Raw genomic sequence first — 27942 nt, 5'->3', positions numbered from 1 at the left:
TTCTTGCTGTCCTGGTTGGGTCCAGGCGCTCCTCACTTCTCTAACAGCCCCAGGCCCCTTGCCTGCAGACCCCTTGCCTGCACTCCTCAGCTCCGTCCTCCACATTGCCTCCAGTGTTCTCTCTAAAGGCAAATCCGATCAAGTCTTACTCACTCTTTAAAATATTGTTTAGAGTAAGAAGCCTCCTCTCATCCTCTTTAAATGGTCCTAAAGACCCTACATCATCTGGTTCTTATCTGCCACTCCAGAGTCCTCTTCATTCATCTTCTGTTGGAATCCAATGGCCCGAAAATGAAGAATGGTTGGCAGTTCTTGCCATACTCTCCATGCTGCCTTAGTCTTCTCCTGCCCTGGAACATGCTGTCCTGTGGCCTGGGGCACCTTCTCTTCTCTTCACCTAGTTTCTCTCTTCTCGTTCTGTAAGGTCACCGCAAGTGTTCCCTGTGCTATGAGCCTCCACACTCACAGCCCCCAGATGGGTTAAGTGTCCCTTTTTCTGAGCATCTAGAGCCCCTGCACACACCTCTGTCTTCTACCCTGGCATACTTAGCCCCTGATGTTGGAATGATGTCAGGGTGGATTTGTCTCTCCCTCCCTTCTAAAGGTTTACCTGAAGTAAGGACCACATCCTCTTCATCTTGCCCTGCCATGGCCGACTGCAGAAGAGACACAAGGGAATGGTTTCTCTGTGGAGCTTTACTGGATGCCTCAATAAGACAAACTTTGCTGTTTTCTGTATTCTTTCAAAAAAAAAAAAAACTTTACTTGTTTTTTTTTTCTGTATCTCAAGTTCTAACAGCATATTTTAACTTTTTTTTTTTTTGAGAAGAAGTTTCATTTTTGCTGACCAGGCTGGAGTGCAATGGCCCCATCTTGGCTCACTGCAACCTCCGGCTTCTGAGTTCAAGTGATTCTCCTCCCTCAGCCTCCCAAGTAGCTGGGATTACAGGCATGAGCTGCCACGCCCGGCTAATTTTTATATTTTTAGTAGAGATGCGATTTCACCATGTTGGTCAGGCTGGTTTTGAACTCCTGACCTCAGATGATCCGCCTTCCTCGGACTCCCAAAGTGCTGGGATTACAGGTGTGAGCCACCGCACCTGGCCTAACAGTGTATTTTAGAGATCTCACTTACTTTTACTTTTCTTTGTGTTCTATATACAGTCTAAGCAAAGTCTATCTAAAAATTGTGTGTTTTAACAGCAACTCTTACCATGTTCTACCTTGTTTGAAAATAAATATTCTAAATATTACTTTCCCTTTGGGGCATATATATGTTTAACATCTGATCCCTGAAGTTTCCTAAATGATGGATGTCCAAGCGCCCTACTTGTATTATTCTAAGACTATTTGGAGGTGGAAAAGAGCAATTTTTGTTTGAGAGAGTTTTAGGTTTATGTGAACTACAAAAAAGTTATGAAAAAATCAATCTGGTATTTGTAGAATTTTTTAAAAATTTGATATTGTTGACAGTAGATGTAATTGTTTTTTCTATTAAAAATTTATTTATTTTCACTGAAAAATGTATTCATTATTCTAAAAGAGTTTACTCTCAAGTTTATACAGTATAGGCAATTGCTTTTTTTTGGCTATAGTATATGAACACTGAGTTGTAAAGATGACTGTAAAATAGTTACAGTCTCATATAAAATAGGTGCTTTACTTGTATTCCTCTCTAAAATCTTGTCATAAAAATAATTATAGCTATAGCTACCCACATGCCATAAATGCAAAGACACAATTAGCCACCTCTGATATCACTTACAGAAGAGAATTTACTCAAAGAAGCAGGAATGAGACCAGCACATGCATCGTGTCATATGCACTGTAAAATAGACACAATGTAGAAAAATATGCCTACATGTAATTTAAATGGAAACGGTCTAAAACTAAATGCTGTCCCAAAGAACATGAAGCATCCAGCCATAATCGGTCTTCAATTGTTCATATTTCTAAAGGTATCATAAGGATAATTCTGAATGACCAAAAGATGCTTTAAAATCCATCCAAGGAATTTTCATCTAAAGTTTTTTTTTCCTTTTCTGTTAGAGAAATATGTATTCAGGGACCAGTTGTGGGAACTTATGCCTGTAATCCCAGCAGTTTGGCCTCTCCCAGCGCTTTAAGAGGACAAGGTGGGAGGATTGCTTGAGACCAGAAGTTCAAGACTAGCCCAGACAACGTGGGAACACTCCACCTCTCCACTTTTAAAACTTAGTTGAGTGTGGTGCCGCACACCTGTAGTCGCAGCTACTCAGGAGGCCAGGTGTGGGCAGGAGGATCGCTTGAGTCAAAGGTTTGATGCTGGAGTGAGCCACGATCACACGACTGCATTCCAGCCTAGGCAACAGAGCTAGACCCTGTCTCAAAAGAAAAAAGAAAAAGAAAAATGTGCAATTAATTAAGTCTACTTAAATATGATTATCTTTGTAATCATGCCCCAGTTTGGAGTCAGTCTTTCTGTTCATCACCATTACAGCAGCCAAATACTTGAAAATAGAGGTCATGGTCAGTGAGAGTTTGGAGATGAAATGCTGCTGGAATCTGAGCTCTGTTCGTCTTCTCTCGGTCCTCTCTGCTCCTTGTGCCCACACATTAATGACAGGCTCAGGAGGGAAGAATAGTCTCCATAAGGAAGAGCTGCAGTGTCTGTGTACCATGGCACACTGGGCCCTTCCTTCCCACCCTTGTGCTGAGCGCCTTCTGGCGTGGTCCTTCCTGGGCACTTTGTGCCTTTGTGTCTTTCTGCATGCTGCTTCCTCTTCTTCTTGAGGACACTCTTACACGCCTGCCTCTAGTCCCTGTTCAGAGACGAGTGTGTAGCAGCGGGGGAGGTGCCCAGTGCATATTAGCTTTCCTTCCAGCTGTTCCCAGGCTGGAGTAATCTCCTTCCTCTCCACTGCGAGAGCCCTTTCTAGTGTAGGGTGCCAGTTACACCCTGGGAACACATCCTGGGCTCTGGCATCAGACTGCACCAAGTTCAAGTACCAGTTCAGATGCCGTGTAGCTGTGTGACCCTGGGTAAGTCCCTTGCTGTGCTAAGCCTTAAGTTCTTCACCTTTAAAATGGGGCTGTGCTTGTACTAGCTCTTAGCATGGAATAGTACAGTCACACATGTCAAGGAAGTACACATTGAGTATCCCTTGTCCAAAATGCTTGGGGCCAGAAGTGTTTCAGATATTAGGTTATTATTTTTTTATTTTGGAATATTTCCATGTACATGAGCTATCTAGGCAATGGGACCCAAGTCTAAATGTGAAATTCATGTATGTTTCATGTGTACTTTATACATATAGTTTGCAGGTGATTTTATACAATTTTTAAAGAACTTTTGTGCATGAAACAAAGTTCGTGTATGCTGTACCATCAGAAAGCAAAGGTATCTCCATCTCAGCCACCCCAGTGGATGATCTTTGGTGATTTGGCATCACCGTCATCACTGTCTCTGAATTTATAGGCTACCAATAAGCAAGCATTTGCCTAGATGTATTCACACATAAGTACTTAACATTAAAAAATATGACACACCATTAATACAGTAAAACAATAATGTGTGCAGCTTAACTAAGCAACACAGTGGCATCACAGAATATCTGGGTCAGCTGTTAAACAGCAGCAGCCACAGGCAGTGTAGGCTCTCAGTGTCCACCTCCAGTGCTGGGTTTTGGTTAAAAGGTAGGACACTGGGCAGTGACTATCTTGAATAACCTGTGCCGTGTACCTGCATTTTGACCGAGACCTACCACAACTTCCTGATCAGGCGCAGAATTTTCCACTTGTGGCATTATGTCAGCACTCAAAAGGTTTCAGATTCTGAAGCATTTTAGATTTTGGATTTTCAGGTCAGGGATGCTCAACCCAGTGGTACAATGACTGGCACACAGGAAGTACTCAGTAAACGGTAGCTATCGATGACTTAGTCAAAGTTGTTAATATGCTTGCCTTTCTTCTGTAAGGATGGAGACAGGGTTTTATTCTTTTTTGTAAGTCACACAGTAGATGATCAAGAAATATTTGCCAAGGGGATATGTTGATGAATAAACTTAGAATGGGGGTTGTGAGCCAAGAGCAGGAATGTTTCAAATCCTTCTGGAAAAAGCTGCTCGCTCCTTCATCTCTGCTAGAGTTCTTGCCCCCATCCCAGTAGTTCAGAACCTTAAAGGAAACTACTCAGATAGGGTAGGCGTCATTGGTTTTGTCTCGTTTCTTCATTCGGCGTTCCTTAAACAATTACTACAGGGCTCCTCCTGTGTGTCCAGGCACCACTGTCTATCTGAAAGCAAGGTGCCAACGTGTAAAAATACTGCTGAAAACAAATCAGTTTGTGCGTGTGTGCTGTCCTGTGGAGAACAGAGCCCATGTTGTGGCATATTTCAGCGATGCCTCTTTCTTCCTCTGGGATACCAAGGGCTTTCCGTGTATGCTTCCAGCCAAGAAAAATGTTCTGGAATCATCCAAATCTATTTAGCTTATGCTGAAATATACAAATGAACAGGTAAAGATGCAGAGGTGTTTAATGGGAGGGGCTACCAGACAATGTCACATGTAGGGAACAGGGAAGTGAGACCTGGTTGAAGGGGAAACTGCCCATGATAGGTGACTGTCCCTTTGCCATGGGAGAGTGCAAGAGTGGACGAAAACCTTTTGTGGACTGTGAACTTCTTGAGGGATTAAACTATATCCTGGACCATTTCAGAGATCCTCTAAAACACTTAATATGTTTTGTTTAATTATCTAATAACTGTCTACTGGAAACTAACATCTAATTCCCATTTTCCTAAGTCTAAAGTAGAGAAACACCTCACAAATGTATTAGTAAATTGGATAGAAAACATTGACAGTGTTTCCTGAGTTGTGTGTGCTAACGATGATTCCTCTAAACTAAATTACAGATTTTTGTTCGTCAGTGACTCATTTCAGATTTGTGGAAAGAGAAAGGCGATTTACCATACACCGGGGGTTAATAATTTAATGAGTAAGGTAACAGTCATCAAACGCTGCTGGGAATATGCAATAACGCCTGTAGTTTAATTCTTTGTGTTATAATTTAGTGAAAGCTCTTAAATAATTAAAATGTATGAAGCAAAAAAAAAAAAAAGTCTACCAAGGAATAATCAGTGCAGGTGTTCAAGGAGAGAGGGTGAAAACAGATTCTCTAAGACATAGTAACTGAATAACACAGTATGTCACATTTGCCTCAGCAAGGTGAAGACACACGAGAGCACAAAAGTGCCCTGTGATATGACTCAGTTGGTACCCGCCAAGATAAATGCCTTGAATCATTCAAGACTATTGACCATATGTTAAAATCCACACTGTAGCAGGTTATGTCATAGAGCATCTGCATTGCAGTAAAATTATATAATCCCAGGAATCAGAAGAATGACAAAAACCTAGGAGGGAAGGTTGGAAAATCCCCCTCCACCTGCCCTGCTCCCTACCCTGAAGAAAAGAGTATAAGAATTTGAGAAGGGAAAGAGGATAGCTGAGAATAAACGAAGAGGGAAGGGGGCCTCAGAAGATGAATCCACTGAAACTTAGTGTTTCCACAGTGCCCTAGTGAGGCGGTTTCCTAGCTGGTGCAGACGATGCTGTGACAGTGTGGTGACAGACCACAGCACTTTACTTCGCACATCACTGTACTCAAAACACACCACAATTTATTTTTTATAGCAGCACTATTGAGATATGATTCACATACCATACAATTCACCCACTTAAAGTGTACAATTCAGTGGTTTTTTAGTATATTTGTAGAATCGTGCAATCGTCACTACAATCAATTTTAGTACATTTTCATCACCCCAGAAATAAACCCCATGCCCATTAAGAGTCTTATAATTTATTTTTATCCAAACAGAAAAGGAAACATCCTATATTTATAAACCTAGACGTACAATATAGTCATTCTGATTTACAAAAGTAATGTTATAATTGGGGATAAAACATCTACAACTTGTTATAACTCTTACAAGGAAACAGTAACTTGAAAGGTTGAAAGTGTTTTAAAAATTAAAGATAATCCAGCTTGGTTCTCTGTCAACATTTTAATGGTTTTTTAAAAAGTTATAAAATTCAACATTTTATGCCATTCGTTGAGACTAGATTTACTGCACGGTCTGCCTATGTTATGGCCATTTTCAGGACCCATAATGCCACTTACCTAATGAGAACATTCACTGAAAACACTTTTTGACCTTTTGTTTAAATATCATATTGGATAGTCTCCTTGCAATAATTAATATCCAGAGCCTACAAAAGAAAAGATTGGCCAATCAGAATGTAAAACAATTAATTTTATATGACAAAACGCTATAAAAATTAAAATTAGCAGACAAAGGGAGAGCACTCTTTGTACAAAATGTGTCCTACAAAAGACTACATTTCATAATATATGAATTGGAATATTTGCTAATCAATAAAGAAAAGGAGAAAAAATAACAGAAAAATGGAGAGGAATATTAACAGGCAGATTTCAAGAGACAAAGTCCAAATGGCTTATTAAATTATATAGAAAAAAGTTTTCAATGTACTAAGTAGTAAAGAAATGCAAACTAATACAACAGGGAAATCCTATTTTTTCCTCGACAGGTAAGGAAAGTGTCACAAAAGCATGGAGAAACTCAGCTTCATACCAAGTTGATGAGACAGAACAGTGCCAAACAACAGCAATTTGTCAGAATTTTAAACACACATCGGTTTTCCATCATTGATCCAGCAACTCTGTCTCTAGAAATTTTGTGCACAAGTATACCAAAGTATATGATAAATTTGTAATCCCGAAAATTTAGAAGAGAAAAAGTAAACACCGTCAATAGAGATCTGGCTAAGTAAATTACTATATATCAATTTAATGGAATGCTATGCTGTCATTAATAAGAATTAGGCCAACCTAAATAGGCCAATATTGTAAGTTGTCAAATATGGATTGTTAAGTGGGGGAAAAAAATCAAAGTATCAATATTGTGTATTGTATCCCATTTTTATACCAGAAAACACATACATATAAGTACTGGTATGCATATTTATCTAATGCTTATATATGCTCTGACCTTTTATGATGGATCAGCCAAGAAATTGTTACCTATACTGTACTGAACTAAGAGGGAGAGGAAGTGGGGGAGAGATCGTTTTTACTTTATGTTCTTATAGATTATTTAAATTAATTCTAAAATATTTAAATATTTTAAAATGCAAGAACATTTTTACATTTAAAAAACAACACTTATAGAAAATTGGAAATGCAAAAAAATTAAAAGCAATGCCGTGATCTAAAGGAAAAAGACAGTTAAATCCTGTTCTGATATCCTTTAAAAATGTCCCTTTGCATATAATGTGCACACTGTACTCTGTTTAAAATCTACATTTTTGCCGGGCGCGGTGGCTCATGCCTGTAATCCCAGCACTTTGGGAGGCCGAGGCGGGGGGATCACGAGGTCAAGAGATCGAGACCATCCTGGTCAACATGGTGAAACCCCGTCTCTACTAAAAATACAAAAATTAGCTGGGCATGATGGTGCGCACCTGTAATCCCAGCTAATCAGGAGGCTGAGGCAGGAGAATTGCCTGAACCCAGGAGGCGGAGGTTGCCGTGAGCCGAGATCGCGCCATTGCACTCCAGCCTGGGTAACAAGAGCGAAACTCCATCTCAAAAAGAAAAAAAAAAATCTACATTTTTTTCACTCATAAACATTCCACATCACTAAATACCCTTTTACAATACATTTCAAGTAAATATATCACTGTTGATTATATGGCTATGATAGTCTGTTAGTGAATTTTCTCTTCATTTCCCTTCATAAATATATTGGAAGGAAAATATTTGGGAGAAAGCAGTAATCAAGGTAATAGGAGAGTATTGTCAAAATAAATGTCATAAATGAAGATCGGGCGGTGACTCAGAGAACCAAAAGCTAAGTTCCTTTTTTAAAAATAAGATATATCATCAAATCTTAAGGGGGAAAAAAAACAATGATGGAATGGATCAGAATTACAGAATGTCTTCTACAGTTCTAACAAAATTAACAAACAGTCGTTTAAGGAATTAAAACCAAAATAAAAAAAACAATCAAGAAATCATTAGTTGACTCCAAAGAAAGAAAGAGGATCAAGTCTGGGTCCCATACTTTAAAATATGGCCATCCAGGAAAGAAAGACACAGAAGACTGTTGTGGGACACAGCATTGCAGAGCTAACTCCTAATTACGGTGATGTCTTGCTTCCTTCTTTTAATATTCATTCACATTTTGAACTTTTATAATGGCATATAACATAGTTACAAAAATACTAAGTCCATTACAAACCCTTTCTGATAGATTTTTGAGGAAAATTATGCATGAAGGGTTAATATTTTCTGTGTATGAACATGATTTTCTCAGTGAGGCCCTGCAGACCTCAGGAGAATCCTGCTGTTGCTAAGAGACCATAGTGTTCAAAGCTTCTCTCTTAGCCTAACGATGTTTTCGGTTTCTGTAATTTTTGTAAGATACAGAATATGCCAGGGAGGATGAAGAGAACAAGATTATCTGTCTGTTTTCTAAACACAAAAGCATATATTTTTTAAATTATGTAAATACATCTCTGCTAACATTTTTGGAAAGGAAAAGAAAATTCTCTCTATGTGAAATTGAGTGTCTTTGAACAGGGCTTGACACTTCACTCTTTGTTTTGGAAATTAAAGGGCCAAATTTGTCATAAAATACAAGTTTACCTTGCAATTTACATACGATTGCAATTAACGGGGTAAATATTTAAAGAGGATAAGTCCCGCCACCAAAAGCGAGTTATCTACTGAAATAATTTTGTGAATTACTTAGCCAACAATAACTGCCTTGTGGATTGCAGTAATGACTCATTTGTTTGATGGCTGAAGGCCAAATGCAAATAGAGTATTATCTGATTTCAGGCAGCTTGGCCACAAGTCAACAGTAATGTCTCCCTTCCTTCTAACCAGATCCTTTTCATTGAAAGACCACAATCCCTCCAAAAGCCTATATGCTGTCATATTAGATGGCTGCCTTCATATGACTACAATATTTATTAGCCTTGAAATGCTATAACCCAGGGACTTACATAAGTACTGCATGGGGAATTCATTTCAAGCCACATTTGACCTTTTGTTGTAAAGGTGATCTTCAAATAGGTTTAAGGGAAATAAATCAAGTTTTCAACCCAAAGTCTGCTTTCTCCTAATAAAAAAGAAAAGAGGCTTTGGATGTTTCTAACCTTTTCTTCTTTTCTTCACTTTGGAATTGAAGATTAATCACATGTACCCAGAGATGTAATTTAATGTCTGTCGTTTGGAATAGGAAGGAAAATAGATAAATCGTTCATGAAGAGGGTGCTTTAAAATTAAACAATACAACTAAGGATTTTATTAGACAGTTGGTGGGAAGGATATTTCTCATTAAAAGGAAATTCAAATAACAAGGGAACATGAGAAACCGGATAATAAATACTAGACTTTTTGGCAAAAGTGGGGAAAAGGAAATCTGAAGTTTTCAGAGTGGGACACATAGAATTATCCTTGATAATTAACTCACTCTTAAAATGCCTGCCTTACATTGGATGAATGTGAAAGAATATAAAAAGAAAAATGGTTTAGAAATTTGTTGGACTCCGGGAGAACTTTTCATTCATAAATTTTCATTGCATATGTGTGAACATGCTTTCCTCTGAAGGATTTTTTTTTTTTTTTTTTTTTTGACAAGATCTTACTAAGCTGTCCGAGCTCAAATTCCTGGGCTCAAGTGATTCTCCCACCTCTGTCTCCTGAGTAGCTGAGACCATAGGCACGTGCCACAGTGCCTGGCTTGAAAGCTTCTATTTTTATTGGTATAACTCTGTTCTTAAAAAAAGTAATCTAGCTACATGACATAAGTGATTAAATTATGCTCACAAGATCAGTTCCTAGATAATTGTTTGCCTTTCATCTTTCACAGAATAGGAAACTGGAAACTTTGTTTTTAAAATGATATGAATGGCCATTCTCTTCAAACCAGAATTTTCCAAATTTCAGTTTCCTTATCAGTCTTTCTCACACGGTCTCTTCCTTGAAAGCAACTTCCTCTAAGCCAGGTGACAGGAGAGGGCTGAGAAGCAAGTCCAGCCTCCCTTGGGAATTGTGAGCACCCCAGATCATGCAGCCAGAAATCCAGAGAACGGGACAGCAGATCACTTAAATGCTGGTGGATACGTCAGCTGGTTGTGAATGGCTTTAAGGGTTCCCTCTTGTACTTAAAGGCCCACTAGAGCCGCTTACATATGCAAGTCCAGCCTAATACTGAGATGCTCACCAGGAATTCCCATTCCTACTTGATTCGGCTGTTTTCAGGTGTTTTAACCTCACCTCCTTGCCCACTCAAACAGGTCACCTGTGGCACTTGGATCACCTGTAATTTCCCCATGCGATTTACTAACGTGTGGCATGCTTACCAAGTGTATCCCTTCCATGACTGACAACTGCAGAGAGCTGGTTATATCTAGGGAGACAGACTCTCATTTTGCCAAAAATATAAGCAACGCAGAACTAGTCCTTCTTTCCAGTTGAATGGCAATCTAACATTTATGGCAGTTGGAATTCAACTAAAAACAGTTGCTTTCTCAGCAGAGAATGACTGAAAGAGGAGTGGCTACGGAAGCTTAGAATCTACAGAAGCTCCTAGCAAGTGTAGGTTCTAGAAATTTACCTTTTACTTACATTGAACCTGTGAGACTTTGTCTCTGGGTTTTCTAAATGTTTTATCTTATTTAATCTTTAAATGAAATAACCTAACTTGCTGTTTTCTCTGGAGCAGTGAAAATGTCAGGAAAACTACTGACAGACTCCACAAAAGCTGTCCTAACATGTGGGCGTTGTCTGGTTCATGTACTGAGTTATGATAAAAAGGAAAGAATTTATTTCATACCGGTTTCCTGAGTTCTCTCATGCTGCTTTCTTCAAAGAGTAGCCTAGAAACCCATAGGCATAATTGAGTCACCAGAAACTAATTTGTAGGCAGCACTTAATTGGATTTCTCCAGTGGATCTTCCACTTGGTACTCTTCGGAACGCTTTTAGAACAGAGGCATTGCTTGTGCGGCATCAGCGGGGAGCTTCCTCTAACATCCTTTGTTTCTTTAGGGTAAGTATTTCTGCAGTCTCCCAAGAAGTCGTTAATTCTAAAGCCTACCAATATCTAGAGCAACATCTAAACCATTGCCCAAAAACATGATTGGCTGCCATACTTTTAAGTAACGTATTGGAAAGAAATGAAGCTCTCTTAAGAGCCTATTCAGCCTCTATGTGGCAGCTTTCCCTGATGCCTATGGGAACTTCTGCTACTACAGTTTTACTTCTCTCTTCTAGGCATTACGATAATTTTAGGTACAGAACATCACCATCCCTGTAATCATTATTTATTATTGAAAAGCAATCACAAAGTGTTTCCAAAGTTTTATTTCTTCAGACCAGCAATCATTATTTTATCATTACGTTTGCCTGGTAAGGCCCTGAAAATTTTCATTTTTAGATCGCAAATCAGCAACCTGAGTTAGAGATAAAAATACGAATTTGAAGGTCTTAGGGGATGCCTAATTCGGTGCCTGATTTTTTTGTGTGTTCTGCCAGACACACATTTGTGTTACCCATCTCTTCCCTGAAAGCGGCTGCTTCCTGCCCTCTGAGATTGTGCAAAAACCTCTTGATGAAATTCTATCCCAGTGAGACTTTGCTCAGGAATATGTTTACATCACTCTTCTTCAGTATCACTTGGTCCCTTTAAAATCAGCACGGAGCTTCAGCCTGTCATTTACTATGACATTCTGATTACTTTCTTTACACAACATTCTGAATGTCTCGTTCCTGGCCTTACAGTTAGAGTTTTTGTTCTTGGTTTTCCAGTTGAATTTTTATTTGTTTATTTATTTTTGTTCTAGTGTAGTCTGAAAGGAGAGTTTTATTTGTATTTTCCCCGAGATGACAGTGCAGGCTCCAAGATGGTTTTGGCTGGAGGATAATCTTCCCAAGTCTTGTCTTCCGTCATTTATCCAAGGTGGATTCAGGTTGGAGGTCCTGTCTCAGGAAAAGGCTTGGCTGACTTCTAACGAAACACAGATACCTCATTTCTGGTGGACAGTCTCTTTTCCCAATCAAGCTTGATGCTCACTTCACAGAACATCTGGATGAGGGTGTGTGCCTTTCTGGAAGCTTCCTTTATATAGGAGCCCCTCCTTCCACCAAGAGCCTGGTCCTTCTGATTTTGCTGACTTGGTGATGACCTGAACAAGGCAGGCTCACCTTGCAAGATACTCGAGAATGTCCCTAGCCATAGTGACCCAAGGTGTTGGGCAGCACAGAGCCTGTGGCTTCGCCTTAATGGAATAAGAATGGACCCTATTGTAATCTATGATGAGTCATCATCCGAAACAATACCCTTACCCTTTGCGAATGACACACCTGGAGTTCTTGACAAGAAACTCCAAATGTTTCCCCTTTCCAGGGAGCCCCCTCCAGACCTCTTGACCCCAACCTACTTGGACATGTGCTAGAGTAGGTTGAATTTTGGGCCGCCAAACCAAAGATGCACATTTATCCTTGTTTTTCTGCATGCCTGGGATAAAGTCAGGCTTAAAGGAACCTTACCCGAGGAGAGAGTGATCCGATTCTATTTCAGTTCCCATTTTTATGCCCTTTTTATTTTTGTTAGTTTCTTTTTTTTTCTTTTCTTTTCTCTGGGAAAAATTCTTATTCATTTTTCTAGTGCTCCATTGTTGAATAATTTATCTATTTCTTATTTCTTATCTAGCTTTCAGATCCTCCCCATCTTGTAGCTAATTAAAATCAGGTGGTCATGAGCCCACACTAAATAGAAACTCTTGTTCTGCCTTCAAAGTCTGCTTTCAGCTGGGCCTCGGGATAATAGTTTGTTGTTGGAATAAAATCTGAAGGAGGACAGATTTTGCTGTTTTTTTCAACAGTTTGTCTTGCTAATTTATCTCCTCATACTTTTAGTTTAGTCCATTTTTTCCAAATGGCACATTGCACAATTACTTCAAACTCTGAACCTCTGGATTTTCCTTGGTGATTTTCTTATCCATTCACAGGAGAATGAAAAGCTGTCTGATCTGTGGAACCACACCACTGGGGTCACATGGGTTTTTAATTTTTGTAAGTGCCTCAGATTCTACCTCCAATGAGTCTAATTCCGTAGGTCCAGGGAAGGGCAGGGAATCTGCATTTTTAAAGAAGTGACAAGTCTGTCCTTTATCCTGGAGGAAGACTGTGGGCCTTTCTAGACTCTTGGTCTCTCCTACACTTTGCCTATGAAGCCACTGCACTGTGCAGGACCCTCAGCAGGACTCACTCATCGGTATATACACAAGGAGCATATAAGCTGGGATTGTCCTGTCTCCCTGCCCCTCTGCAATCCATCTTCAAGCCTTGTGAACTCTATCTCCTCGTCATATCCAAGTCATTCTCTTCTCTCCGTATCCATCACCTCCATCCTAGGTCATGCCACCATCCTTTCTTACCCAGAATAACCACTTTGCAATCTTCCCTCTACATACCTCAGCCAGAGTTCTCTTTTAGACTCAAAGCAGACCACATCACTGCTGTCTTACTCCATTTGTGTTGCTGTAAAGGAATGTTTGAGGCTGGGTAATTTATAAAGAATTTTACTTGGCTCACAGTTCCACAGGCTATGAGAGAAGCATGCCACCAGCATTTGCATCTACTGAGGGCCTCAAGCTACTTCTACCCATGGTGGAAGCGGAAGGGGAGCTGGTATGTGCAGAGATCACATGGAGAGAGAAGGCAAGAGAGAAGGGGAAGTGCCAGGCTCTTTTTAATAACTAGCTGTTGAGAGAACTCTTGCTGGAACTAGCAGAGTGAGAACACTCTCATTACCTCATGGATGGCACCAAGCCAATCCCGAGGGATCTGTTAGCATGACCCAGTCACCTCCCATTAGGCCCCACCTCCCACATTGGGGATCAGATTTCAACATGAGGTTTGGAGGGTTGTGTATCTAAACTACAACTGCTCTTGCTTAACCCCCTCCTGTAACTTCTCATCTTGCTTAGAGTAAAACCCAAACCCCTCACTTGGTGGTTTCAGTCTTGACTTAATCTGGTGGCTGCTTTCCTTTGATCTATCCACAGCTGGCTTCTTCCTGTGTTCAGAGCTCAGCTTCCACGTCCTCTACACCAAGAGACCTTCTCTAACCAGCAATATAGAGAAACCACTCACTCAGCCACTCACTGTCACATCACCCTTTTAATTCTTGACAAAGTACTTAGAAAATCAGCTCTTGTTCTTGTTTTTGTTTGTTTAAGGCTCATTCCCTCCACTGGAGTATAAATTCCACAAGAGCAGGTACCCTGTTGACTGACGCACTACAGTATCCCAGCACCTAAAGTAGCAAAGACTCAGTAAATATTTGCAAAATGTACAAATTTGAGTATGGAAGAATGAACAAAACATTAACCACGCAAGGTGGCAGTATTGGGAAATTGCTCTTTTTGCAGGGAAATAAATACTCCAATGCCCAGAGGCAGGAGGTTACTTAGTGCTTCTAAGAAACTAAAATAATGCACCCAAGGAAAGAGAGAGAGCAAGCTGAAGCAGGGAGGGGCCTTATAGGCTACTCTAGGGATATTCTCGAAGAGCAACAAAGAGTCCTAGGATTCTAAGCAGTGGAGCAACAACAGATTTCCTGACAGAAGTGCTCAAGAGAGGCTGGCATCAAGTGATGTCAGACACGCTGTAGTAGGTTAAACAGTAGCCACTGAAAGGTTTCAACTTGTAAATGTGACCTTATTTGGAAAAAGGTCTTCGCAGGTATAATTAGGTTAAGGGTCTTGAGATGAGGGGATTGTCTTGGGTTATCTTGGTGGGAACCAAAATCCTGTCACTAATTTCCACCTAAGAAAGAGTTCAAGGAGATAAGGCAGACACACAGAGAAGTCCATGTAAAGGTGGAGGCAGAGATTTGAGTAATGTGGCTACAAGCCAAGGAATGCCTGGAGTCGCCAGAAGCTGCAAGAGACGAGGAATGGATTCCATTCTAGAGCTTTTGGAGAGACTACAGACCTGCCAACACCTTGATTTCAGACTTCTGGCCTCTGTAACTGTGAGCAAATATATTTTGGTCATTTTAAGCTACGTAGTTTGTTGTAATTTGTTACAGCAACTAAAATATACACTTTGGAAAAAAGATAAAGAGAAATCGAAATTCATAGGTGCACCATTATGCACATGAGTCCATCCAATGAGTGCAGGCCCAGAATAAGCGTGAGATTGGAGATGTTCATCTGCTGTTTCCGCAGTCAAGCTTCTTTCCCTTGTGAGCTGTTGACATGGTTCTAGTAGATAAAGGGAGGCCTATTTCACATGACATGCCCCTCAACTGAAGTTAGTTGCTTTGTTTTACGGTCAGCTCAAGAAGTGGTGTCTCACCAAGTGCCAGAGGACAAACTGGCAGGGAGACAGGGTGCCATTCTCCAAGGTGTCACCACAAGTAATAAATGTGGCCACAAGAAATCGGACATATGAGTAACAGAAAGAGACATTTGCTGAGCCAGAGTGCCAAGTGCTGCAGTCAGCTAAGGGAGAGCCCTGTGTGCTGTTCAAGTCAGTGATGACCAACCAGATGAGAACAAACTAAGGCTATTTTTCAGAGCTTGCTATTCCAAGGAGTCAGCCACCATCATCTGCATTTTGGCAGGGACTCAAAGGCAGGCAGAGGAGTGGGAGTGTTTTAGAGAAGAAAAAAAGGGAAGGCTTTCCCTGCACCCTGATGGAAGCAGTTGGTGTGGGGAAGGTGTAGGCAGGCTAACCAGAAGTGGGGCACCCTATGGGACTGGTTAGAGGCGTACATTTGAGCTTTTCTCATTGGTGCTAAGTTGGAAGTGGAAACAAGTTAGGAATGGTGTCACTTATTAATTAAGTCCTGGCTAATTTAAGGCCAATTGTTACAGGGGTTATTGTTTGGCTTCCTGGAATGTTGCTAGAGATAGATCATTCTAATTTGTTATTGATTTTTCTGCAAGTCTAACTTAGAGCGTGTATCTTCTGGTAGGCTGTCATAGAAGGGGGGTTTTCCTCCGCAGGTTGCTTCAGGTTATGGGTCAGAGTTCTGTTTTGTTATATGGTCTGGTCATTGTCCATCTGTATATTCAGTCTCTCAAGGTGATCAGACTTCAGCGAAGACTAAGAGGGCATTGCACTTGGGCGGAACGATGTGGAACATATGACATGTGAGAGAAAAGGCCCTTGGCATCTTTGATTTATTAAACCTCTCACTGAAGACACATGGTTTTTTTATGAGAAGAAGCCCAGAGCCAGCCAATGTGGGGCTTCTCAATTTTAATAACTGCTTTACTTTCAAAAAGTTGAAGACTGTTGGTGAAGCTGCATTGGCCAATGAGAGGGCAGCAGACCCTGAGTGAAGACCAGCTGGGAACCCATGGCAGAGGAAAAAAGGATGCCTTGTGGAACACGTTTTAATGCTAAGGAGGTTGGGTTCCTATGGAAAAAACAAACTACCAACTACACTTGCATTTAGGATTCAGAAAGATAAGACCCTGACTGCCAATCAGCAAAAAGGCACATGTTTGTGTTTTTGAGGCAATGCAGCCAGGCTTAATGACTAAGATTGAAAATCCCCACATCTCAGTAAGTACGAACAATGTCATCTCTTGTATGTGTACTTGCTTTCAATCCAAAATAGTAAGGAACACCATTTCGGAGTTGTTTCCAAAGGGTCATTGCAGAGGTCAGGTGGTACCTGGAAGGGAAAGGACCTTACCTAAAGGGCAGGCTGATCACCAGCCATGCTTATGGCCCTTCTGCAACACTCGGGTTTGCACACAGCAGTGTGGAAGTCTCTTTCTCTAACCTCTGCCCCATGACATTCTGCATCCTCCAAACTCTCAACTAAGAAAACAGGGCCTCATGTTCCCGTGTTCTCAGGATGGTTAAGCAATGGGTATTGGTCCAATTTTAACAAACTATTGGAAGACCTTAGCATTGTCAGTTGCATCCCCTACACTGCAGTGTAAATCCCGAAATGCTTTATGCTGGCCAAACCTGCAGAAAGAATGCAGGAATGTGTTGTTTAGAGGCTCAGGCAGGTGGTTGGTGATGGTTTCATTAACACCGTGGAGGAAGAATGTAAGCGTTAATTGAAGGCCCTTCAGGGAAACATTGTCTAATCAAGACATCAGCAGGCAGTGGTTCTCTACTTGGTGATATGCCCTCGAGGGACATTTGGGAATGTGTGTGGATGCTTTGGTCACAGAACTAGGGGAGAGCTGTTGGCATCTATTTGGTGAGGCCATGACACATCTATTTGGTGAGGCCAGCAACTGACACAAAACAGTGCAAATGGTATCTGGGAAAAAGGAAAGATCAGTATCCGTTTTAGGAAATGAAGATCTAGTGAAACAAGGGACAGAGCAGGTTTTCATGCCTAGTGTCTGCAAACCTTCCTGTTCTACTGCTTTCTCCCAAGGCTGAAACTCAGACAAGGCAACATAAACTAAGGGACCCTTGTGGATGAGAACACTCAGTAGTGACAGCAATAAGCTGGTAGGAACTTGGGTTACCAAGCAATCTCCCAGAGCTAAACCCCCTACCCCTCAGAACCCCTGCAGACCTCTGCACTGTTATATAGGGAAAGATGAACTTTTCTCTTATTTGACTGTTAGGGAAAAGGAAAATATTTGGAAAGGAGAATCACTCATACTATCAGAACAGTAGATCTGAGCTGTGACTCTTGAGATGTTAATACAGAAATCCCAGTGCTATAAAGCCTTCTGCAGATGTTATATAAGGTTTCAACTCCCAGCCTTGTCTCCAGAGCCCTGTGCAGGTGCAGGAACACGTGGGTGCCATCTGGAGTGCTGAGCTGGGTGTTCTGGAAGTTGTGGTGGGCCAGTGGAAATGCTGGTTTAAACATACATGTCTGTATTTTTAGAAGGTCCTTTTCAAATCTCAGTTTCTGGGCCTTTACTCTCCAGCTAAGTTACTCTGGCTGATGCCTTTGTCTCCAATTCAGTCTCCTCCATGCCTTCTTTTTTACTTTTCTGTTTTATACATTTTTTAAATTTTTGGTTGGGTGTGGTGGCTCACGCCTGTCATCCCAGCACTTTTGAGAGACCGAGGTAGGCAGATCACCTGAGGTCAGGACTTCGAGACCAGCCTGGCCAACATGGGGAAACCCTATCTCTACTAATAATACAAAAATTAGCTAGGCGTGGTAGCACAGGCCTGTAATCCCAGCTGCTCAGGAGGCTGAGGCAGGGGAAGCACCTGAACCTGGGAGGCAAAAGTTGCCATGAGCCAAGATCGTCCCACTGCACTCCTGCCTGGGTGACAGAGCAAGACCCCATCTAAAAAAAATAATAATTTTTATGGTTACATAGTAGGTGTATGTATTTATGGAGTACATGAGACTTTGATGCAGGCATACAATGCATAACAATCACATCAGGGTAAATGGGATATCTACCACCTCAAGAGTTTATTCTTTGTGTTACGAATAATCCAATTAGACTCTTAGTTATTTTGAAGTGTACAATTTTTAAAAAATTAATGTCCTTTATTCTTAAGCCTACCATAAAACTTCAGTTATGAAACAATAGCAAACATAATAAATAATAATAAACATAACAGTGGTATCTATATATTCCTCAAATCTACCTCCATCACTACATAGTGCATCTCTAAGGCGGGAACCATGTCTTTTGTAGCTTTATATACCCAGTTCTTATCACAGTATCTACCACAGACAGACAGCAAGCTTTGAATACATGATTGAAGAAACTAAAGTATGGAAGATCACATGGTCCTCATTCTAAGCATACCAAGTGTTTGATTAAGTAAGTGTACATACTAAGTGTCCAACTAAATTGTTCTCCACTGTTGTGATATCAACTACTACATCTTACTCATTTTTTCTAATTATTTTTTGTTCCCATTAACGACCCCCACTTCCCCCCCACTGCCATGGCTTGTTTTTAAAAGCTGTGTTTTAGAGTGTGAGGATCTTGATTGCTTTTATTCCAGACATGCTGCATGTGGAGCTTGGGAAAGCAGCACTTATTTCAAACCCCAAGGCAGTAGGATGGAAGTCTTACCATGGTGTCAGGGTTCACTCAGAAAACAGGTGGAGTAGAAGAAACAGGACGGGCCTCAGTTCTTACTAGATGCAGGCCCACCCTTTCCGCAAGCAGCCTCCATGTGGATTTTCCTGTAACGCTGCTGTGAAGTATGAAAATTCTAACATTTCTATAGGAAATGAACTTTAGCTGTCCATTATACCAGGATGGGTTTGTTTAGCTCAACCAGGCAGACAAGCATCCTCCTGAGGATGCTGGAAGATTCAAAAACCATGAGGCAGGAGGTGGCGAATCTCCCGGGCATTGGCAGTGCTCAGAGGGAAGATGGACCATCACTTGGTCGGAGTGGAGACAGGAGGAGAGCATATTCCTGAGTTAAGGAGAGAATTGCCTCAGTAACCATTGACAGTCTTGATATTCTAGAAGGGTGCCTCCCAAGGGGAGGGAAGTGAACATGTAGGGGCAACTTACTGGAGGATTGGAGAATCAGAATTGCAAGTTCTTTTTGTCATTGACTTCGTGCCATTTTTATAAAAAGGCTTTGGAACAGAATGTGCCTCCTTACTCTCTTTTGCATATAGCAACAGAGAGGATTATTATTCCATTTACAGGCATTGCACCCTTGCCAAATTAAAAAGAAGCTTGCCTTTGTAATCAGGGTAAGGCAGAAAGCACAAAGCATCTACTGCTCGTGATGGATTCTTCTAGATGAACTTGTCCATTTCCTGAACAGTTCAGAAAACTGAATTTAGAGTTCACATATTAACTCTGGCTAAGAGTGCTTGTATGCCAGTTGGTTTCAAAAGAGACTGGAAAAGTAGAAACATTTCTTGTTTAAAGAGTATACCCTAGCCGGCATGCAGCATGTCACCAATGCTGTGAGACGCTCAAGGGACTTCACCTATGCCTTGTTCAAGATTCTCCAGAAGGTATAAGTGGGCCCCTTTGAATGCATGAACACTGTGTGAGCTCAGGTAAGCCACTGGTGCCTGGGGTGGAATTCTGTAACCATTTCTATTCTTTGGCACCTTCTAAAACACTTCAGCCTACCTACCAACTGTTTCAGAGTGGGGCGAGGATCTCTCTAAGTGGAGGTTCTCCTGCCACCGGGAATGTGGCCAAAGAATGTTCCACCTCCTCGTTATACATCACCATCTGGGCTGTGTCTCTATATCTGTCCATCAAAGAATGCCCGTTTCTTGAGTTCATGTCCTGGGTGAAGGTGGGAAACATTTCACTTCTATCTTAAGAAATCCCCCGAACATTCATAAAGCTAACGTTAGGATAAATCGCGTGGGGAATGACACTTTTCACCTTGAAGAACAATGAATTTAGGGACTGAACAGAACAGACTTGTAATCCAGTGTTGCTTACCTGCTTGCATGCGATGGGAGGTTCAGTCATCAGAGAGCCAGTTCATGAGTTTAGTATAATCCAGCCTGTCCTTTGTCCTGCCCTTTGGGTAGGCTGCAATCTTTAGGAGCAAGAGAAATTACCATCTGTTAGCTTCCTCAAGTGGCTTCCCTACAGTCCTTCGGTGTCATCTTTATTAAGGTGTGTCTAGGTTTCTCCACCACCAACAGAAATCCAGCCCTCTTAGGAAATTGGTCAGTGAAATATAGGGGTGCCAGGAAGCATCAGAGTAGAGAAAAGATGGCCACAAACGCAAATGCCCCCACGTGAGAGGCAGGATGGAAGGTACTGCTTTCTTCCTTGCCTGAGGCTGTGAAAATTGTCCTTGTATGAACAAAAAGGTTTTCGACATTACTGGCCGTTTAGATCATACTATGAACAATGTTTCAAAACTGGTTTTCAGCTGATGAAGATTCTGGTATTCTCTCTAAAACCATGCAGCATTTGTTCCTTACTGCATTTTCACCGTTATGTAAAATACAATTCCCATTTAAATTCATTAAAATACGGAAAATCTAAACTTTATTTGGAAAGATGGTTGGAGTTCTTGTGGGTTTTTCTTTTTAATAATTTACAACTTGGCGCTGCAACATTCTTCAACTGGATTTATTTGGACCCATTTTAGAAAATGTAGTTACTATAAATCTTTTGCTGTTGTTTCTGTTTTTGTTATTCAACCGAAGCCTTTGGAATTGTTCTAATCCCCGTTACGATGCATGAAGCATCACTCTTATCGGAAAGGCAAGTGCTCCATGAGGAGAAATATTTGTAATTACCTTTCCGACTCCATGATCCTCCAAGCTGTTACTTCATTATAACTCCATTTCTGAAAGACAGTTTAATGTTCTTTTTTTTCTGATATGATAAACATTTGATAGACAGGTAGCTTTCATATGTTGAATTTCTAATTTAATGTTGACATGAGAACACTTGCTTGCAGTTCTTTCTCTGATCCATCCTCACCCATTTGTCTGCCCCTGACCAAGGACACTGACAGACATTCCCCAGGCTTTTGTCATCATGGAACACCTTGCTTAGGCCACAACATCAGATATTGGGGGTGGTGAGAAAACCACCAACCCAAGAGAGTTGGGTTCTGATGCAAGTCATTTCATCTCTCTGAGACTCAGTTTTCTCAGCTAGAGAATGAGAGTTTGGGTGAGTTCGGTGAATACCATGAGTTCACACAAGTAGTAACAGGATCAGCAGCAATTTGGGCCAATGTTTGTTGAGCAGCTACTTCCTGCTTTTTAATATGCCAGGAACTAGTTAGTACCCAATGGAGTATAGGAGTGGGGAGACAGACTAATAAATAAATAAATCTGAATGAGTAATAGTATGGTGAGAACTCACTTCAAAAGAAGTATGTGAAGCTTTGGAAGCATGATAAGAGGCCACAAGCTTTTCCAGTACTTCAAAAATGTAACGAAATACCTACAGTTCTTCTAATGAGAAGAAATGCCTCACAAAAATACCAAATTTCTTTCTGGTAGTTGGAGAAATGCCAACTCAATGTGGTTAGATTGGTTCTATTATGGTGACCTGGATTGCTGGGTGGTAGTTACAGCCACAGCTGGCAACTCTGACATCTGTGCCAACCAGCATGCCACAAACCCTAAAACCAACTTTTTAATTCAAGTTGTGGCTCACAGATGGGTATTATTAACAGTGTGTACCATCTGGTAGCTTTCTATTTTAACTATTCATTCTTGCTAACTAGATGCCGAGCTTTTAAAATTATTGTTTTAAATTTATGTGACCTCTAAATGCTCATAACCTGGGACAAAAAGTTCTGGTCATCTGCCCTCGTGTTCATAACCTGGGACAAAAAGTTCTGGTCATCTGCCCTCGTGTTCATAACCTGGGACAAAAAGTTCTGGTCATCTGCCCTCGTGTTCATAACCTGGGACAAAAAGTTCTGGTCATCTGCCCTCGTGTTCATAACCTGGGACAAAAAGTTCTGGTCATCTGCCCTTGATTTCGATTTAAAATGAGAAAATGAAATGTTAACTTAATAGAAATGTGTTGCAGAAACCAACATTTTTCAAACATGAGGTTCATGAAATAAAAATGAGCAAAAAGAGCCCTCACTGGTGAAAAGACTCTGTGCACCACTACCTGGTGGTAAGGGTTTTGAGTTCCAAACTTGGCATTGCTCTCCATCATGCAAGCAGTTCTCGGTGCCTGGCACGTAGTGGCCACGTGATAAAAACGTGCCTGGAAGCACGCCAATGGGCCAGCAACATCATGCCATTCCAATTCGGTTGCTAGTGTACTTCCAAAAGGCTAAGCAGAGGCCAAAGCTAAGACAGACTCCAGGATGTGTTGTCAGTTGCGTGGACAGAGCCATGCGCTCATCTGAGATCCTGGCACGTTCCAAAGCTCTGTTTTGTGAATTAAAATCTCTAAGGACACCTCAGGCGTTTATCATCCCATGTGAATGGTCCTGGTTTTCCCTTCATATTTTCCAATGTTATTAATGTTGTTTCTTGGTTATTCCTATCTTAATTTTTGTAAATATTCTCGTATGTGTAGATTTTTTTTTTTTTCTTTTCTTAAAAAACAGAAATCTCTTGCAGGGTCACTGGGCAGGCCAGAACAGCAGCAGTGGCCCACATAACTGTTGGGGAAGAGGGGCAGGTGCTGTAATGCCCTGATTAATTTCTCTTTGTCTTGGGCTATGAAAACAAGTGGAGGAATCCATAAATAATACCAGCAGGCAGAATTTCCTTCCTCTTCTCATTTTAATGGCCCCTCTTCTTTTTCCCCGGTTGAATTCAGGAGACTCTCTAGGAGACACTCTTCTCCATGACTTATCTCCTGTTTCTAGTCGTATAACATCTGTATTTCATGTACACTCACATCCTTTCTTACTAAACAATTTAAACCACTTTGTTGGTTTAGATGTTAGAAAAAAATTGAAAATGATTTTATATAAAGCAATTTAGAATACATAAGAGAGAGAAACATGTTTTGAATTTAGAAAATTAGAAATTGCGTGGACAGAGAAGGAAAATTTTGAAGTTAAAGTCAGGCATCAGAATGAGATCTGGAATGATCACGAGTTCTTTGTTACTAAAGCATACAATGTGTTTTAGAACACATAATGGAAAAGGTAAAGTAGTTTAATTTAAAACTACTAAAAAGGTTCATCACATTTAAAAAGCTAACATAGTTCAACAACTACCTACAAAGATAAATGTTTATAACATGATAGCCTAAGGGTTAAATTTTCGTATAGAATGCACTCTTACAAACCAGTAAGAGAAAGTAGGACATAAATCAGTAGTTACAAAAGGAGAACTCCAAATGGCTGAGATGCATGTGGGAAAAATGTACAACTTTACTGGCAACCAAACCAATTTTAGATTTCAAGAAATAAAATCCAATATTTGCTTAGAAGTTGGCAAATGACCACTCATTGTCTGTAAAAGTACAAATTGAGGCCGGGCATGGTGCCTTACACCTTAATCCCAGAACTTTGGGAGGCTGAGGTGGGTGGACCATTTGAGCTCAGGAATTTGAGACCAACCTGACCAACATGGTAAAAACCCATTGCTACTAAAAATACAGAAATTAGCTGGGCTTGGTGGTGGGCACCTGTAATCCCAGCTACTCGGGAGGCTGAGGCAGGAGAATCTCTTGAACCTGGGAGGCAGAGGTTGCAGTGAGCAGAGGTCATGCCACTGCATTCCAGCCTGGGCAACAGAGCAAGACTCTGTCTCCAGGAAAAAAAAAAAGTACAATTTGTTTGCATTGGACTTTCTGGAGGGCACCATTGAGTGCTTTTAAAAAATTCTTCTCTTTCAACTCACCAAATCCACTTCGTTCAGCAAATTTTTTAAGTTTAAATTTTTTTATTTGTATTTATTTATTTATTTTGAGATCTTGGCTTACTGCAACCTCCACCTCCCAGGTTCAAGTGCTTCTCCTGCCTCAGCCTCCCGAGTAGCTGCAATTACAGGTGCCCACCACCATGCCCAGCTAATTTTTGTATTTTTAGTAGAGGTGGGGTTTCACCATGTTGGCCTGGTTGGTCTCCAAAATTTTATATTTAAGTTGGAAAATATAAAGAAGAAATTAGAATATAAGGAATGACCTGATTGTCCCTCAATAGGAGAATGATTGAATAAATTGTGGTATAAACATATTACAAAATATGATGCAGGGTTTAGAAGAACAGTTTTGATTGCTATGGATTGACCAAGAAAGATGATTATAAGTATGAAAAAAATGTATAAAATATGTCACTATCTTGCCGTTTTTATACAAAGCAAACAAAAACCTGCCTATGTATGTATGTGTTTATAAAAGCTTAGAAAAGCTATGGCAAGATCCATACGCTATTTAAAATGGTGGTGATATTGAAGGGGAAAGAACAAATAGCTATTGCTTTTTTTAAATTTTGAATTTATAATTTTTTTTTAAAGAAAAGTTTCGGCAAATATTTTTGAGCACTCACAGAGCGTTCTTGGTTTCTGGCTACTGGAAACTAAATTTCAAGTGCCAGGGACTAAATCTGTCCTAAGGGAATAATTGGATAACTGTATACTCATTTACATACAAAGTGTCACTGAGTAACTATTTATAATAGTGAAATATTGAAAGCAAGTTGCATATTCAACAGTAGACATTTGGTTAAGTAAATTACGGTAGATGCTCAACAGGCATTAAATAACAGAGTGAAAATGCTCACAGAGAATTGTATTGTGAAAAGGGCTGGTAATAGATCAATATGAATGAACAAATCCTAATGCTGAGATATATAAATGCATAGGAAAAAATTCTAGAAGTTTGTATACCCCCCCTCCAAAAATAAAGTATCATTTGATCGTGGGTTATTTGGGGGTGTGTTTTTTGTTTGTTTGTTTTTTGAGACAGAGTTTTACTCTTTGTTGCCCAGGCTGGAGTGCAGTGGAACGATTTTGGCTCACTGCAACCTCCACCTCCCAGGTTCAATGGATTCTCCTGTCTCACCCTTCTGAGTAGCTGGGATTACAGTCATGCGCCACCACGCTTGGCTAATTTTTGGATTTTTATTAGATGCAGGGTTTCACCTTGTTGGCCAGGCTGGTCTTGAACTCCTGACTTCAGGTGAGCCACCCACTTCGGCCTCCCAAATTGCTGGGAGTACAGGCGTGAGCCACTGTGCCCAGCAGGGGGGTATTTTAAAATATACTTTATATTTTCCATCTACAGTGAGCATTGATTATCCTTACAAGCTTATAATTTTTGTTAATTATTAAAAGCAGTTTCTTGAGAACAAAACATATAGGTTTGCACAGCATCAGAATTGGTCAAAGGAGTCACTAAGAGAGAAATAGAAAGCTCTCTGCCATTTAAGATGGTCGGCATTGAATTTAATGGGCATGAGCACTGAGAATTTAGATCTGATGCAAGTGAAGTTGTTTCTTGTCCTCAAGCCACAAACCATTTCACAGACACAATATAAGCTCTGTGGCAGCTTTGTGTGGTGGCACAGGCTGGCAGGACGCCCTCATTGCAGGGAAATACCACCTCTTCACCAGTTTTACCTCTTCCAAGCAAATGCTATCATCTCCCATATATAAAGACCCACAACTATCTCTGTGGGGACCCGTGACAATAAACGTGGCCCTGTTGCGATGGGTGGAACCTTCCACCATCCCATTTCTTGGTTTGTGAGGTTGACCTTGCTTCTAACATTTTTCTTGGAAAGCAAGAACAGTTTATCCTAAGAGATCCATGTATATAGATAACTTGAGGGGTGACTTGAGGGAAACCCAAGCTCTTTATTAGCCTATTACTCGTATTACTAGCCAAAATATTATTGTAAGGAAGGTAAACTCGGGGGTTGAAGTATTACTTACTTCCACTTCTAAGAAGCTCACCCTGTCCTTCCTCTTTATTTTCTTGGCTCCGTTACTGTAGACAAGAACCCAGTCGGTGGGAAGTAGCTGTGACTGAGGATGGTCGTATATTTCTACTTCTAGGTGTATTGTGCATTTTGCGTTGGTATGTGTGCCACTATCCCATAATGATGTGTGGTTGTTGTTCTTTCCCCAGAATGTCGAGTGGTGAAGTCCACCTCTTACACCAAAATAGCTTCGTCATCCCGTAGGAGCACCACTAAGAGCCCAGGACCGTCCAGGCGCAGCAAGTCCCCTGCCTCCACCAGCTCAGGTAAAGCAGCAGAGGAGATCTTGAAGAAACTGCCTTGTTCCTGACACAGGATGAGCACAGGGTGTGTGAAGCCCAGAGTGTGAGGTTTTTAAGCGAGTGTAGGTTCCGGTTTATAATTTTAGAACATGTTAGTTAGAGCGGTTGAACAGATTTGCTGGAGTCTAGCATACTGGCTGCAAGAAAAAGCATTGAGCTTCAAAAATGTACTTAGTGAAGACTCAGGAAACCCAAATTTGCCCACAAATAGAAGAACGTTACCATCTTGTATCATTTCTACCACCGAAGTTAATCATTCAGATTCTGAAAGTCTCTGTCAACATGTATTCTACCTGAGACTGGCCTATGATGAGCTTCTGATTTGTATTCACTGAACCTTTATTAAACACACTTTGGCTCCCACATCAGTTTCCTTTCATGGCTCTGGAGCCAAAGGTAGTGAGAGTGAGAGGGCAGGGCAGAGATTGCCCCGAGGACCTTGGCCCGAGCCTGCCTCTCAGCCAATTCTAGAACTGATGTTGGAAAGGCTGAGTATGCACAAGATGAGCACCTCAACCCTACCTTCTCCTTTGTGGTCTTAAAACTGACATGAAGTCAGTTAGAAAGTGTCTTCTTTATTTGCCTCAGGTGAAGGGTCTGTATCATTATTAAAGGGAATTATTTATTAAATGACACACATTGTTGAGTGGGAATTATTAAATGATGCAGACGTCAAAGTGATTGTTACCTGATTTCATGAAGACAGGAAGCTCTTCTAAGTAAGAATAAAGCTCTGTGGGGACTACTTAGAGGCCTTCTTTCACTCACTAGCATGGGCCCCAGGGGAGTGTAAAAAGAGCTCTAGGCTGAGGCTGCCTAAGAAGGAACTCTCAATAGCGTGGCTCATTATAGGTCATGGGCCAGCTACCACCAAGCCCACCTTGGTTTTCTAAGACTCACCTTCCCCTTGGAGTTTTACCAATTACTGCTATTCTCTAGACAGATCTCGGAAGACCACTCCCCTCTGGCTCTCAGCCTAGGGTGGCCTAGATGGGCTGCCAATGCCTCCTCCCCGCCAGCGTAGCCTGCATCCTAGCCAGTCAAGAAATACATTTCAGAGCACAACAGGCATTTGAGATGCATCTCGTTTGCCTCTGTCATTTAAGGGCGGGCTAAGAACTTCTCCCTTAGCACCACATTGCTCATCTAGATCGGATGGAGCCCTAAAATGGGGCATTGCTAAAGGATGAGGCAGTAGACTCGAAGCTTAGAGTTCATGAGAGTCACT

The 27942-nt window shown here is 41.0% G+C and overlaps 1 protein-coding gene across 3 annotated transcripts in view; it reads left to right on the top strand.

The window, feature by feature from the left end:
• The window catches only part of DCLK1 (doublecortin like kinase 1), a 359661-nt gene that overhangs the window by 232881 nt on the left and 98838 nt on the right, over nt 1–27942 (top strand). For all 3 annotated transcript variants that reach the window (XM_017973046.5, XM_035302465.3, XM_035302469.3), the window contains exon 5: nt 26562–26678. In XM_017973046.5, the coding sequence (XP_017828535.1) occupies nt 26562–26678 (117 nt within the window). The remainder of the gene's footprint in view (nt 1–26561; nt 26679–27942) is intronic.

This window comes from Callithrix jacchus, chromosome 5, assembly GCF_049354715.1.
Source record: "Callithrix jacchus isolate 240 chromosome 5, calJac240_pri, whole genome shotgun sequence".
NCBI lineage: Eukaryota > Metazoa > Chordata > Mammalia > Primates > Cebidae > Callithrix > Callithrix jacchus.
The sequence above is the reverse complement of the archived record's forward strand: the minus strand, read 5'-3'. Positions and strand labels throughout refer to the sequence as shown.